General features: G+C 38.7%; 1 protein-coding gene across 1 annotated transcript in view; it reads right to left on the minus strand.

Moving 5' to 3' along the window:
• Nucleotides 1-2,164: 2,164 nt before the first annotated feature.
• The window catches only part of LOC307127420 (corticotropin-releasing factor receptor 2), a 151,758-nt gene continuing 138,318 nt past the window's right edge, over nucleotides 2,165-15,604 (minus strand). Inside the window, exons 11-12 of the mRNA XM_079818635.1 lie at nucleotides 12,834-12,875; nucleotides 2,165-3,138 (exon numbers count right to left, since the gene is read on the minus strand). Coding sequence (XP_079674761.1) covers nucleotides 2,998-3,138; nucleotides 12,834-12,875 — 183 coding nt within the window. The 3' untranslated portion in view covers nucleotides 2,165-2,997. The remainder of the gene's footprint in view (nucleotides 3,139-12,833; nucleotides 12,876-15,604) is intronic.

Here is a 15,604-nt window from a genome sequence, read left to right on the forward strand (position 1 = left end):
AACCGTTCCTGCTTGGACGTCAAACCTGGAGACTTCAGGATTGGCTCGTCTGGCCTGTCATTTTCTCAAAGGCAGAGAAAGACAGCCAGAGCTCGGTTTTACACCGATCAACATTTATATCCACTTGGGGACAATATTCAGGCTAGGGGAACTTATATTAATGTTGAAATACCTCATAAAATGAAAATTTCATGCCATGGGACCTTTAAATACACTCTAAAAAAAAAGGCTCGTAATCATAGGGGAACCTTTTTTAGTGCTATATAGCACCAATTTTGGTGCTTCAGTGGTTCTTCAGCGGTTCTTCAGAGGTGCTATATAGCACCTTAGTCAAAGAACCGCTGAAGAACCTCTGAAGAACCGCTGAAGAACCTCTGAAGAACCGCTGAAGAACCACTGAAGCACCAAAATTGGTGCTATATAGCACTAAAAAAGGTTCCCCTATGATTACGAGCCAAGAACCATTTTTGGTGCAATATAGAACCTTTTTTTTTAGAGTGTACAGACAGCCACTGACAGATCCGTTCTACTCAAGAACGATCGGTTAGTGTGAACCATGTCTCCATCCCAAAAGCTTTCACAGGACCTTACAACACATTACAGAAAAGCATAAATCATTGCTAAAGACCTGGGTGTTAAGATACCCTGTCTACATATATAGAAAATTGATTCGGGACTGTTGCTACTCTTCCTAAGAGCTGGCATCCTGCAAAGATCACTCTGAGAATGCAACGGACAATCTTGAAAGAGGTAAGAAATATTTCATGTTTTCAAGGTCACCTGCATGTTCCACAATGCTTCTGGAAAATGGTCATTGGATAGTTGAAACAAAACTTTTTGGCAATAATGCAATACACATGCACACCAACAACAAAACCTCTTACCAATTCAGAAGCTTGCTGGAAGGAGCATCATGGATTAGAGCTATTCTACTACATCAAGGTCTGGAAACATTTTAATCATTGAAGGAAAAAAAAATATTCAAAAGAGTATCACGACTTTTACAGGAGAATTTAGGGAGAACAGTTTATGACATCAAGCTTTAGAGAGAATGGGCGATGCAACAATGCACTGTAGTTAACCAAAGCTCATAAATAAATAAACTAAAGAATGGCTGAAATAGAAGAATAGAAAATGCATGTTGTCCTGAATCTTGACCTGAATCCAATGCTCTGGCATAACCTAGAGAAGGATGTGCTAACAAGACAACCCATAAATGCTGATAAAATGGAACTATAAAATGGTCTAAAGTCTTTTAAGCAGCTACAGATATTTGGTAAAAGTCTTGCTGCTAAAAGAGGATTTAATGATTATGTATTCAATAAAAATTTATATTAGTTGCAGTATGTCCGATTGTGTTTGTCTATAATTGTGAGTTAATTAAGATCATATAATAGTCAGCAATGCAAAAAAATCTGGTTTACAAATTAATTCTTGTCACTGTATCAGAAACTGGCCAGTGTTACAAAATGGTCCTGGTATTTATGGATGTGAGAACCCCAGACTGACTATGGATATTAACCAACACAAAAACCAGATCTGACTGCATCAGATCTTGATGCACTTTTAAAAGTGTTGTCTTTGCTGAGAATGAGGATGATGTTGGTTGTACTGAGGTAGTACAACACAGGATCCACACTGAAGATGTTCAGGATGGCCTACCCTGACTTCAATCTAAGAGGCAAGGTTTTTTTTTTGGTCCTTGCAGGCTATTATAGGCGTTTTATTTCCACTTTGACAAAATAGCCCAACCATTGAATGCTCTTGAAATGAAATTTGGTGGACACTGATTTGAGTGAACTGTTGCATTTCAAATGGTGCTTTTGAAAATCCGAAATCTTACTCAAGCCCTTGTAGTGGCATATGCTGATTTTTCCTTGCCTGTTAAATCGCATACAGATATCAGACATGAGGGATTAGGTGTACTTTTCCAAGTTCAGGAAGGACGAGAGCATGTGATTGCTGTCCTCACCCTGCGGAGTGAAACCATGACAAATACAGTTCCTTTGTATTAGAGTTGTTGGCCATTAAAACAAAAAAAAAGATAAATAAAAATCACCTGTCTGGATCAAGGTTTACTGTGGTTATGGTTAGTAATCTGGTGGCTCGCTTGAAGACAGCCAACCTTGGGGCCACAGAACAATGGCTTGCCAATTTTATTTTTGTAGCGAAGTACTTTTTTTTGGGACAATAAATAATGTCCTGCTTGAGTGACCACCTTCAAGCTCTAGGAAAATGTGCAAAAGTATTACAGAATGTTCCCATATATTCAAAGTTTTTGTACATGATATAGTTTGGTGAAAAAAGCTAATAGAAATAATATTTATATAACTGAGTATTGGCCTGTGAGTACTGGCAGTTGTTTTCCTATTTTGCAGTACAATCATATGTGCTGCTTTTGTGGAGATCTGGAGATTGGTGCCGGGTGTGATTCAGATGCACGAGTGTGGGCTGAAATTTGGACTAAGATTGTTTTATTTTAAAACATTGAGACCTTTTTTTTGTTGTTGCAATAAATAGATTTGCCTGATCTAAGTGCTGGTCCCTAACCACCAATTATAATTTAGCTAACTAGATAGATAGATAGATAGATAGATAGATAGATAGATAGATAGATAGATAGATAGATAGATAGATAGATAGATAGATAGATAGATAGATAGATAGATAGATAGATAGATAGATAGATAGATAGATAGATAGATAGATAGATAGATAGATAGATAGATAGATAGATAGATAGATGAAAAATATGCTACAGTGTTCTGGATGTTTGCAAACTACTAGTGAAAAGATACAATTCATCAATACTGTTAAAAAACACTTTTCATTCAGGGCAGATTGTCAAAACTATACAGACATATAAATTAAATTAACTGGTTATTGGATGATACACCCATGACCACCGGAAAGGCAAACAATCACTTGGTCTCTCATGCCACTTGCAGTCCATCTGTGTGGCTGAATTACTAAAGAGGAAAAGCAATTTTGTAAAGGTCAGACAGCCGTCGTCTGCTTGATGCTATGAAAGCTGATGCGGGTGGGGGAGGTGGGGATTGACATGGCCCTCGCCACTCTCACTCGCAGTGCGTGATTATCTTGCCATCGATGCCAACGTTTTCTGGCTGCAGAACGTACCTATGAGGAGGAAACATGCATTAGTTTATGTTATTTGATTGCACTGATTGTGGAGGAAAATCTTCTGAATCACTTGTTCATGTGTCCACAATCAGAAAAACACTGAACAAGAATGGTGTTCATGATCGGACAAAACATACTGTTGAAAACCACTTTTGTCTAATATATATATATATATATATATATATATATATATATATATATATATATATATATATATATATATATATATATATATTGAGGCATGTCTCGGGTTTGCCCAAGATCACCTGGATGTTCCACAACGCTTCTGGGAAAATTGAGACAAAAGTTTAACTTTCTTTAGATGGGCAAAAATGGGCATTGCACACTAAAAAATCTCTTCCCAACAGTGAAGCATGGTGGAAGGGAGGGCAGAGACACTGTGCAAGCATTGAAAGAACAATACATTTAAAATGTATCAAGAGATTTTACAGGACAACTTCAGGAAAGCAGTTCATGGCTTCAAACTGATGCAACAGACAATGATCCAAAGGACACAAAAAAATCAACTAAAGGTTAAAAAAGAATAAGGTACGTGTCTTCCTGAGTCCTGACCTTAAGCAAATTCAGATGCTGTGGCATAACCTTTAGTGGGCTGAGCTATCAAGACAACCTAGAAATATTGATAGACTAAAAAAAGATTTGTGGGTTAGATGGTTTGAAAAAATCTTATAATTATCTACAAACATTTTGTGGAGGTTTGCTGCTAAAAGCATATCAGTTACTAAATTCAAAGTTTCACTTACTTACTAAACCATATATTGACAATAACTACCGGTACTCAAATGTATGCAATAAAAATGTTAAAGGAGGAACTGTGTTTGTCTATAATCTATTCTTGCCACGGTATATATAAACATGAATGTGTAAAAGTGAATGTGAGTGTATAAGATTACTACAGGACTAGCCATAACTCAAAATCGACCTGATTTAGCATCAGAACTAATCTTAGATGTACAGTGTCACTGTGTAATTTTAACAGTCTCATTTTGTTTTGTCAAAAAAACTACAGTATATTATAGTATATTATAGTAAAAATACTCTAGTAAATACTAGTGTTTTTTAACCATACTATAGTAAAGATACTACCGTAAATTGTAGAATAGTGTAGTATATTATAGTATTCACTAGCCTGACGTCGTCATACTCAATTCTAGTCAGAATATGAGTCTGATACTGCTCCGTTGGGCTGTGATTATAGGGCGTGTTTCAACCGAACCAGGAAAGATCTCAATTGGATAGACCTACAACCAATCAGAGCAACGGAGCGACGCATAACGTTAGTTGTCAAATGTTAACCCTTTAAGACCTAAGGGTATTTTTACAATTAATTTTCCGCCTGGTGTTATTTACTAAAAAAGCTTGTAAAACATCAACCCTGTTGAGCACAGACAATTGACACACCTCTTTTTTTTCAAGACAAGTAGCACTGTCAGTATTTTTGTGTTGCATTGATGTCACCTGAATGTAAAATAAGTTTAGGGGACCATAAAGACAAATGAAAACATAAAACGGAAATTGAATCACTCAAATATTTATTGAAAAAACACACAAATAAATAAAAGCTAAGCATATTTCCTCTGGAAAACAGTTTGTTCAAGTCTTTGGAGTCCTGGAACTCAGGAATAAACATGATAACTTATACAGAACCAAAACTATTTACATTTTTCCAAAAAAAGTCCAGGCGCTTTTGGCCTCTTTGGATTTTGGATATTTACTGGTGCCAAGCCTCAAAACAGTTCCTATCAGGAACTTCTCCACAAACTTTCTCCTCAAACTTTTTCCTCAAACTTTCTCCACAAAACTGCAGCGCGTCTCTCTCTCCATCTCCTCAACACTAGCCGTGCGCCTCTCTCTCTCCACAATAACAGAGCTGTGGTAATGCGTAATGACGCACACCAACGTGGATGACGGATCAGCCTGTCATTGGTCAAACCCTCATCCAAAATGGCAGCTAGCATCGCGCTAGCGGCAAAAATGACGGAAAATTTATAAATTATGGACATCAAGTGGATATATCTTGGATGTAAGCGTTTTGATTTATTGCTGAACAACTCCAAAAAGATGCACATGTTCCAGGCTGGATAGAAAACCTTCTGTAAAGGCTACAAAGACACCAAAGACACCCCCGTGATGGCTAGCTCGTTAGCTTTCTGCTGGAAAAAACGGTAAGAAAATCGATAAAAGTTTCATGAAATAATATAGATATTTATCGGAGGTGCCGTGTGACGTCGTGGGCGATGCCGTCGGGCTCTGAGGGTTAACAGAACTCAACTGCACTGTGTTGCCATGTCCGCGGGTTGAAGCGACCCCAATTATGTGATATACAAACCCATGAATGCGATTTTTAGCTGCCAGCCCTGCCAAAATAACACATATTTTACCCCTCAAATGCCTTTTTTTCCCGAAGACCCCCCCCTGGAAAGCTATTGGGCTTGTTTTTGGCTAGTTTTGAGGAACGTTAGCAATTGGGTTTTGTTGTAAAAACTTGGCAACCCTGTCTGCACGCACGCTGGAATAAGTAGCCTAACGTTAGAAGAAAAACATGTAAACGATCTTTGCCGGTGTTGTAAAAAAAAGAATTTAAGGATACACAGAGTACTTACCAACACGATCATCATTTTTGAGAGAAATAGTAAAGGTGAATGCATATACGAACAAGTTCTCCGTTTAGGATTAGAACAAATTCAACCCAAGCGGCTTTTGATGACGTGGATGATTACGTTAATGTTGATAATTTGTCCATCATCGTCTAAAGCCCGCCCTGACAATTTCATTGGTCCGAACAGTTTCTGTTCGGGGATAATTACTTCTCTACCGATCAATTCCAGACCGAACTGCCCGAGTAAAAATGTTGTGGGCGGGGCTAAGTTCGGCTGGCATCCAGGCTAGTATTCACTACACTTTGTAAATTTACTGTAGTAGATTTACCATTCCCTGTGCAATTAAGCCCTGAGTTCTCTCAATTCCCTGTTCTGTGTTGCATATGTCTTTTGTTATGTGGTTATGATATATATATATATATATATATATACCCACCTAAAGGATTATTAGGAACAATTGTTCAATTTCTCATTAATGCAATTATCTAATCAACCAATCACAAGGCAGTTGCTTCAATGCATTTAGGGGTGTGGTCCTGGTCAAGACAATCTCCTGAACTCCAAACTGAATGTCAGAATGGGAAAGAAAGGTGATTTAAGCAATTTTGAGCGTGGCATGGTTGTTGGTGCCAGACGGGCCAGTCTGAGTATTTCACAATCTGCTCAGTTACTGGGATTTTCACGCACAACCATTTCTAGGGTTTACAAAGAATGGTGTGAAAAGGGAAAAACATCCAGTATGCGGCAGTCCTGTGGGCGAAAATGCCTTGTTGATGCTAGAGGTCAGAGGAGAATGGACTGATTCAAGCTGATAGAAGAGCAACTTTGACTGAAATAACCACTCGTTACAACCAAGGTATGCAGCAAAGCATTTGTGAAGCCACAACACGCAAAACCTTGAGGCGGATGGGCTACAACAGCAGAAGACCCCACCGGGTACCACTCATCTCCACTACAAATAGGAAAAAGAGGCTACAATTTGCACGAGTTCACCAAAATTGGACAGTTGAAGACTGGAAAAATGTTGCCTGGTCTGATGAGTCTCAATTTCTGTTGAGACATTCAGATGGTAGAGTCAGAATTTGGCGTAAACAGAATGAGAACATGTATCCATCATGCCTTGTTACCACTGTGCAGGCTGGTGGTGGTGGTTTAATGGTGTGGGGGATGTTTTCTTGGCACACTTTAGGCCCCTTAGCGCCAATTGGGCATCGTTTAAATGCCACGGCCTACCTTGAACATTGTTTCTGACCATCTCCATCCCTTTATGACCACCATGTACCTATCCTCTGATGGCTACTTCCAGCAGGATAAAGCACCATGTCACAAAGCTCGAATCATTTCAAATGAGTTTCTTGAACATGACAATGAGTTCACTGTACTAAAATGGCCCCCACAGTCACCAGATCTCAACCCAATAGAGCATCTTTGGGATGTGGTGGAACGGGAGCTTCGTGCCCTGGATGTGCATCCCACAAATCTCCATCAACTGCAAGATGCTATCCTATCAATATGGGCCAACATTTCTAAAGAATGCTTTCAGCACCTTGTTGAATCAATGCCACGTAGAATTAAGGCAGTTCTGAAGGTGAAAGGGGGTCAAACACAGATATATATATATATATATATATATATATATATATATATATATATATATATATATATATATATATATATATATATATATATATATATATATATATATATATATATATATATATATATATATATATATATATATATATATATATATATATATATTACTCTGTGTGATCTCCTTTGTGTTCCCTTTTAGATTTATTAAAAACTGTTTGTTATATTCTCCTGTCATGCAATTGTTGCTACTGTCACAGGTGACTGAACACCAAATCACAAACACAGATTTCAAAGAAAGGATGGTCATTCCTGCAGTCTGCCTTCTCCTCCTGGAAAAGGAGGAGCGTTCCCTCGAGGACCACATGAGAGATTTCATAGATCTGGCGTGCCTCACTCACTACTCTCAATGCTCACTCCACATCTTTTATTACACCTGCCTCAACGAGCGGTCAAAGGCATGCATGCCCATGGAAGGTCCTCGAGGGAGCTTTGCAGAATACATTGAGTAGGTGCTGGTGAGATCTGCCCCATGGAGGATGACACCCCCAGCCCCACGAGCATGAGACACAGAGCTCGAACCCGTACTAAAACCAGAGGCAGAGTCGATGGCATGGCATGAGCCTAACATTACCCCGGAGCCTGAGCCCAACACGGAGTCTGACCAGGTGTATGAGCTGGAAACAACATCTGTCAAGGAGGGCATCCTTGTGGAGTATGATGGCATTGAATGGAGCCCTGCCCATACTCCTGCCGCTGAGGGTGAGCTGTGCCAGGTCTCAATGCAATGGTTTGAGGAAGAGGTTTTTACACCCGTTCGTCTTCCGTCGCCGCTGGTCTCACCCAGCTCCAAGTCTTCTGTGTCTCCGCTGGATCCCTTCAGTTCCTTGGCTCCTTCTCAGTTTACTCCACTCTGCTGTGTGGATCCGCCTCGAGTCTTCTGGTCTCCAGCTCTGCCTTTTAAAATGGATCCCATGGCTTCACATCAGATCCCTGAGCCCGCCACTGCACCTCGGCCCATCAACCAGTCGGCTCCATCTTGGCTCTCTCTCCCTCGGCTCCACCTGGGACTGTCATCCTTACAGCTCCACAGGGCTCCTTCATTCATCTGGCTCTGTCTTAGTCAGTCATCACTCTGCCTGCTCCATGGACTTCCGAGCCTTCAGCTGCACCTTGTCCCTCCACCATATCGGCTCCGTCGGGCTCTGGCCTTCCCTCTGGCTTTGCTCTTTGAATCAAAGAAGGCTGAGAAGCTGCACAGGCTTTTTCCTGTGAGGACATAATTTATTTATGTTGACCACAGGAGCCAGTGGCATGAATTTGCTCTGTTGTTTTCTTGTTTTGATGGCCACAATAGGGCAGCGTCGCTGCTTCAATAATGTCACAATAGGTTAAGGATGTGATTTATCTTGCTTATGAGGCTCTTGGGTTAACTTAACATCTTGGCTTTCAAGCTCACTCTACTAGGAGTGTTGCTTATCATGCATTATTTAATACATCTCCACTTTTGTCTGCTCCTGATGTAGTGTTAAGTGAACCTATGAAAGGTTTTCTAAAAATACTTGCATGCTATTGTTATAAAAAGAAAAGGAGCACAGAAAAAGAACAATAAAAAGAGCTGGATGATTTTTTCTGTCACAGGGTGTTTTGGTGACGGTTCATGTTCATTGTTCATGTTTTTAGTTTATCATGGTTATGTTTGAGTTTGTCATGTTCACAGTCTTGTCATGCACTTCCTGGTCTTGTCATGTGACTCCCATGCCCTCATGTGATCTTGTGTTGTGTCATGTCATTGGTTCATTTGTTAATCAGTGTTAACAGGTGTCACTTGTCTTGTCATTAGTCTGTGTGTATTTAGCCCTCATGTTTGCCATGTGTCTTCGTCTGTTATTAACGTTGTAACCCGTTGGTGGTGAGTTTTCTAGTCAAGTCTGTTTTGTTTAGTCAAGTTTGTCACAGCCAAGTTTTGTTTGTTGTTTTGCCAAGTTTTTGATTTATGTTAAGCTTTATGTTGAATAAAAGAACTGCACTTGGGTCCAACAACTTGCCTCCAGTGGATAACCGTTACAGTTTCATTATGAAATTGATTCATTAGTCAGCCAGTCATGAGAGACGATGTTGATGCCTTCATCTGAAAACTATATGGGCAAACAGAAACAAATGATGGGCAAATGGAGAATGACACAGCTGAGTCACAGATGGCACTGATATGATATGATGCTGGATGAGTGTAAGAATAGTGTACATCTTGCCTGGGGTCATAACCCACATACCAAATCAGATATGAAGAGAGGCCATTAGACTGTAAAATAACAAGTCTAATGTTATTTTACAGTCTACTGCAGTAAATACAGTCTAAACCCCAGAATAAACAAATGTTTAGTTAATTAGTTCTGAAGATTTGTTTGTTTTTATTTAACCCTTAAATGCATACCTCGGGTCTTTAGCGGCCCGGGATGTCATTCACTACCCTCCTCCTTATTTATTTTTTAAGTTAGACATCCACCTTCTTAGTATTCCTCGATTAATTCGTTATAAATAATATAACTAGACATTTTTTTTTATAAAAGACTGCCTGTTATTCCATTAAAATTTTGTAAAAATTGTATAGGGTCGCTAACAGCTCGAGGTGTGTAAGAGTGTAGGCCTACATATATTTTTTTCTGCACAACAATAATTGAACCATTAATGATGGAATAAGTGCAATTCACCTTTATTCCACAAGGTGGCAATGTCTGATACACAATGATGAAGTGACGTTTCCCTCATAGTTACTGCAGACAGAAAATGAAACAGTAATAATCTGCAAAACCTGAAATGGCTCAGCGATTTACTGCAGAGCAAGTACTGAACACAATTAAATATTAGGGTTACACTTTATTTCGATAGTCCACTTTTAAACATTCTACTAACTATAAGTAACTTTGCAACTACATGTCAACTAACTGTCATTAGAGTATTAGTTGACTGTCAGTAGACTGGTAGGTTATGGTTAGGTGGTAGGGTTCGGGTTAGTAGAATAAGTTGAATTGTAGCTGCCAAGTTACTTATAGTCAGTAGAATGTCTGTTGGGGGACCAACAAAATAAAGTTTTAGTAAATATTAATCAGACAGTCTACAAATACTCTAATGACAGTTAGTTGACATGTAGTTGCAAAGTTACTTATAGTTAGTAGAATGTCTAAAGTGGACTATCAAAATAAAGTGTTACCAATATTAGTGTCACTGTCACTTGATGGTGGATCTGGTGAAGAAGCTTTCAGTGATCAAAATATTAATTTTGAAGATGTTGAAAATGATAGTTGAGAATATGTTTGAGATAGCGAATATGAGCCAGATGCTGAATGTACTGGGAAATGAGCTCTGACGGGGACAGTGATGATGGTATAAAACATCTGCTAAAACTGAACCCTTCCAAGCTCCAAAAGGTAACGAAATATATTTTATTTTATTCTTCTGTAATTGTTACACTAATTTCAGGAGAGTTTTATATTATTTTGACAGGTAGAGATCCGTGTTAGATAAAGATCCGGGTGGCTAAAGACCCAAATATGTAGGAATGATTGGCGAAACAGTCATGCATTTAAGGGTTAAACATGTCAATAACATTTTATGATTTTGAAAAACAGAAAAGTTGTGTCCATGTCAGTTCAGTGCTGCTGTCATCAAAGCAGACAGGGACTGTAGAAAATAATGTATAATAGAAACAAGCAGTCTATTTTTGTAATCGTCTGATTACAGTGAACCTCACTGTATTTATTAATAGATGGCTATTATTTATTATGATTTTATATAGTTATTTTCTGTTTAGAGACATGTTTTAGGGGCACAGTTATTTAGTGACACACAGGGAAGTTTATAGGCATAGCTGGGGAAATGTAATATCACAGTAATGACACTGTGCTTAAGCAAGAATTCACTAATCAGAACGATGATAGTGAAATACAAATATTTAGTGTATACTGTAATTATATATTTTTTAAAAGAATGATGGTGTCTACAAAAATAACATTAACGTTGGTTAATTGACTTGAGGTTGATAGCTAAGGCTTTTCAACCTCAGTCTTCCAAGGGTCAATCCTCATTTTATTGTCCTGAAATGGAGGTCAGGTTCCCCGTTAGATTTTTGGTTTTGAATTGTTGAAGCGTATTAACCTTTCTCCTCACTGTTCTCCAGAGTCTGTTTGGTCTGTACCGACACTTTTCATCTTGAACAAAGATAGAATGAATCTTCAGAGCACAGAAATTGTGCCTTATATTGTGCACTCACGACTCACAGCGTCCCTGTAAGAGATGTTGGGCTCCCTATTTTGGATCAAATTGTGCATCGGTCCTTCCATTCAACCATATTCTTGCCAGTGTAATGATATAATCCACATTTGACCAAAATTGATTTTAAATGGACATACGTGCATATTTTACAGTAACGGTGGTCGATACGCGTTCTTCCGATCATTAATTAGAATGGCCAAGTGGCGTTTCATATTGACAGAGGAATACGTGCTGGACATTCTCAGCCTCTGGTGATAGCAGTATGAGTGAGGCATGTTCTAGTGACAATCATGACAGTAGCATTACAGGCTATCATTTGATCAGTTTGACTAAGAAAAAAAAAGGCTGAATCTTATCAATGAGACCGAGTTTATTTACATACTAGCAAGCAAACTAATCTGTGAAGAACTAGATTAGAACTAAACTGTGGAGAGCTTCAATGTTTATACTTTCGACTATCCAGTGCTGAGCTTCGATGAAACTTCACGAGACCGGCGAGATGCTTCCACAGGGCGGGAGATACGCGGCGTGATTGACAGCTTTGACACCAAATGGATATACGTGAAAATCAGTTGACATGATTTCACAACTTTTCATTGGCCATTTAGATTTGTGACGCATACTGTATACGGAAATGAACCTGGACATTCAATCCGTCGAAAAATCTCAAAATCGGCAAAATGGACATACATGGTTTTCATCGGACAGTGACGATATGCGTCACATAATTAAACATGCGTTGTCGTTTTCAAATTCCTCCAAATACCTTTGCTATCATCTACCACCAAAAGTGAAAAATTCTAATTAATGTAAAATATTTTTAAACTCCACAATGCATCTACATTACACACACACTCAGATACACACACACACACATAACATCAGTTATTCTGTTTGGACATAGAAGATAGAAATAATAACTAGAGAAAAATGACAGATGTGTCAAGTGATACTGAAGAGGCATCCTATAGGTAATAAACATGGACCCATTAAATGAAAGCAGTTTGCAGTGTGCTAATAAATTGCTCTGTTTCTCTTGGTGTTTGTGTGTAAGCGGGTGAGTGTAAATAGCCTCCCACATAATAATAGGCTTGGTGTCGAAAAGCAGATAGGGTGATGGGTGATATGGCTGTGGAAAGGGCCTGTATATTTATAGTCATCTTTCAGTTCTGTCCATCCATGAAATTACATTCATAATTGACTCACCTCTCCATTAAGAAAGCAGTAAAATACCGACACAAAGAATCCCTGTTAGAGAAAAACAAAACACAAACAACATCAGTTAAACTGTCACTTCAATTAACAAAATGCAAAAATGCATTAAAAATTTGAAATTTAAAATGTAATATGTCATTGTGATGGGCACAAGAAACAAAAGTATGTTGCTTATCAAAATGTAATATTTTTGGCCTAGTTCAGTATGTAAATTGCCAGATTATAGTGGTTTGACGGCGGGTCTTGTAGCAAAGATCTCCCTGGAACAAAGATCCATTCAAAAATAATTGGCACATGTTGTTACTCAGGTGTCAGCTCCACTTCTGAGGACTGACTGCATCAAAGGTTGCATGGGAAATAATGCTCTCGGGGGAAACAAAACAGTTTTTCACACTGAAGCACTTAAAAGTTTCATGAGAAGACGAAATAGACTCCAGACCACTTCAAACAGAGAGAGATCAGGAGATGCCACTTAAAAGGTGACATAAGACCAATAATGGCCCCCAACTCTCTCACACAATACCTTTTCACAATATTGACATATCTACCATTCTTTCAGGTGTACATGACAGACACAAGAATAAATATAACTGCAATTAAGGTACCAAGCACCCTGGGGATATCATAATCAATGCATAAAAGCAATGGCTCATGTAGCAAGACTCAAACCAGCAACCTTTTGACCAGCAAGCTTTCCCTAATGCACCAGACCTCCAGCAAGTTTTGAATGTTGCTGCAGAGAACAATTTGACATAAAAAAGTTTTAGAGATGGTAAGCACTAAACTTTAAATGTCTTTAAACTGAGAAGAAACATGAATTTAGGCTACATTATTCAAAACACATTAACACATAAATTGAACTGACATTAAACATTAACTCAAATTAAAACTGAACTGCTAAAATTAGAAGTAGCAATGCCTTCAACATCATTTTTCAACGTGCAGGGTACTCCACTGATTTCAATGAGAAACCTTTGGCATCATACACAGACGCGTTGGGCATGGGAATGTTATCGTCATGATAAAATTATATATTTGGTTATGACTTTGCCATTATGACATGTTGGAGTGTGATTCTCAATTTAATTAGCCAGCATAATTTTATTAACATTTATTTCATTTTTTTATTTACACTATTGAAACACGTTTGAACACGTAACCCAACTCCATCCCTAAACCTACCCATTTGTGTATTATATGATTTAAAACACAGGATATAACAGGCAGATACGACTGCAGGTACAATTTATTTAAAAAGTACAAATATTTCAAGTGTTCCAAAGCCAAACAATTGATTTATGTGAAGGAAATCCCCAAAAGCAATTGCTGCCCGAAGAAGTGTTAAAGTCCTCATGAAATCAAAATCGATCTTATTTAGCACTACTTTAGCACTTTAGCACTTAATCTACTTTGTTAGCACACATTACAGGCCTTAGGGTGAACAATTAATCCGTGCAAGTCAATACACAGAAAAAAAAGGGGGGGGGTTGAGGGTATGAATCACGTTCGGTGTTGACGGTTTGAATCACGTTCTGGAGGGGGTGCCGTTATGTATCGCGTTATGGGGAGGATTCTGCGTTCGTATGCGGGGGCACCGCGGCGCGATCAAAGAGGGCACTTTCACTTTCAAAGGGGCAGAGGGATAAAAATATCATTAAAAACTTTCAACAGAGTGGATTCTGTGCTGTGCAAATTTTTAAAACCGGACTGGAAAACCTAGAGAATATTATGGTCTTTCAAAAAGGCCATTAATTGACTGTAAACTATCTTTTCAAATCATTTTTTATATAAACGTAGTTTGGACAGCATCATGTGGTGAGCCTGAGGGCTTCGAATGACCAACAGTCTCCTGTAACACAGACAGAGTCACAGGCTCAAACTTGTAAAAGACAAGTTTTCACAGAGAGCAGATGAGGTATCAATACAGACGGTTTGCAGGGGATTTAAAACAGAGTCAATAGTTTTAAACAAGACACAAGGCTTGTTACATTTTGACAGAACAATATCAGATATATGTTTTCTTTTAGCATCTTTCACAGTTGTCTGATAATGACGCCAGCAGTCTCTTAGCATTTGAAACGATACATGCAGTTTGTCATTCAGCCAGGGCTCAGATTTAGTTTTAGGCAGCTTGTTTTTCAAAGGAGCCAGTGTCTATAACAGTTTGGCAGGTGGAGTGCACCCATGAGCTAAGCTCATCTGAATCATTACATATAGACTCCGGTATGGCACAGTTCTGACTGAAGACGGACGAGAATTGAACAGCAGTGGAAGGGTTAATAATACGACAGCGCCGAGCAGCAGTGCAAGGTTCAACTGCATTACAGGCCAGAGCAATCTCAAATACTACAGGCATATGGTCAGAAAACACTGTGTCACAGATCTCTAGATTAAAAACAGGCAAACCGAAAGATAATACAATATTGAGTGTGTGTCCGCGTTCCTGTGTAGGACCAGACACAGACTGCACAAGATAAAAAGAGTCAATGAGGTATAGGAAGTCCTTTGCCAATGAGTTATCAGGACAACACACATGGACATTAAAATCCCCAACAATAAGGACACGGTGGTATTTGGGCATCATTTCAGACAGGAAAACAGAAAAATAATTTATAAAATCCTTATTGCATCGTGAATAGTACCGTGAATCGTATCGCATCATGAGTTGAGCGAATCGTTACATCCTAGTTGGGAGTGAGAAGTGTTGCTTTGACGTTCATCTAGAGCCAGATGAACGTTTGAGTTTTATTTCTTTGATAAAA

This window comes from Gobio gobio (genome assembly GCF_949357685.1).
Source record: "Gobio gobio genome assembly, chromosome: 6".
NCBI classification, from domain to species: domain Eukaryota; kingdom Metazoa; phylum Chordata; class Actinopteri; order Cypriniformes; family Gobionidae; genus Gobio; species Gobio gobio.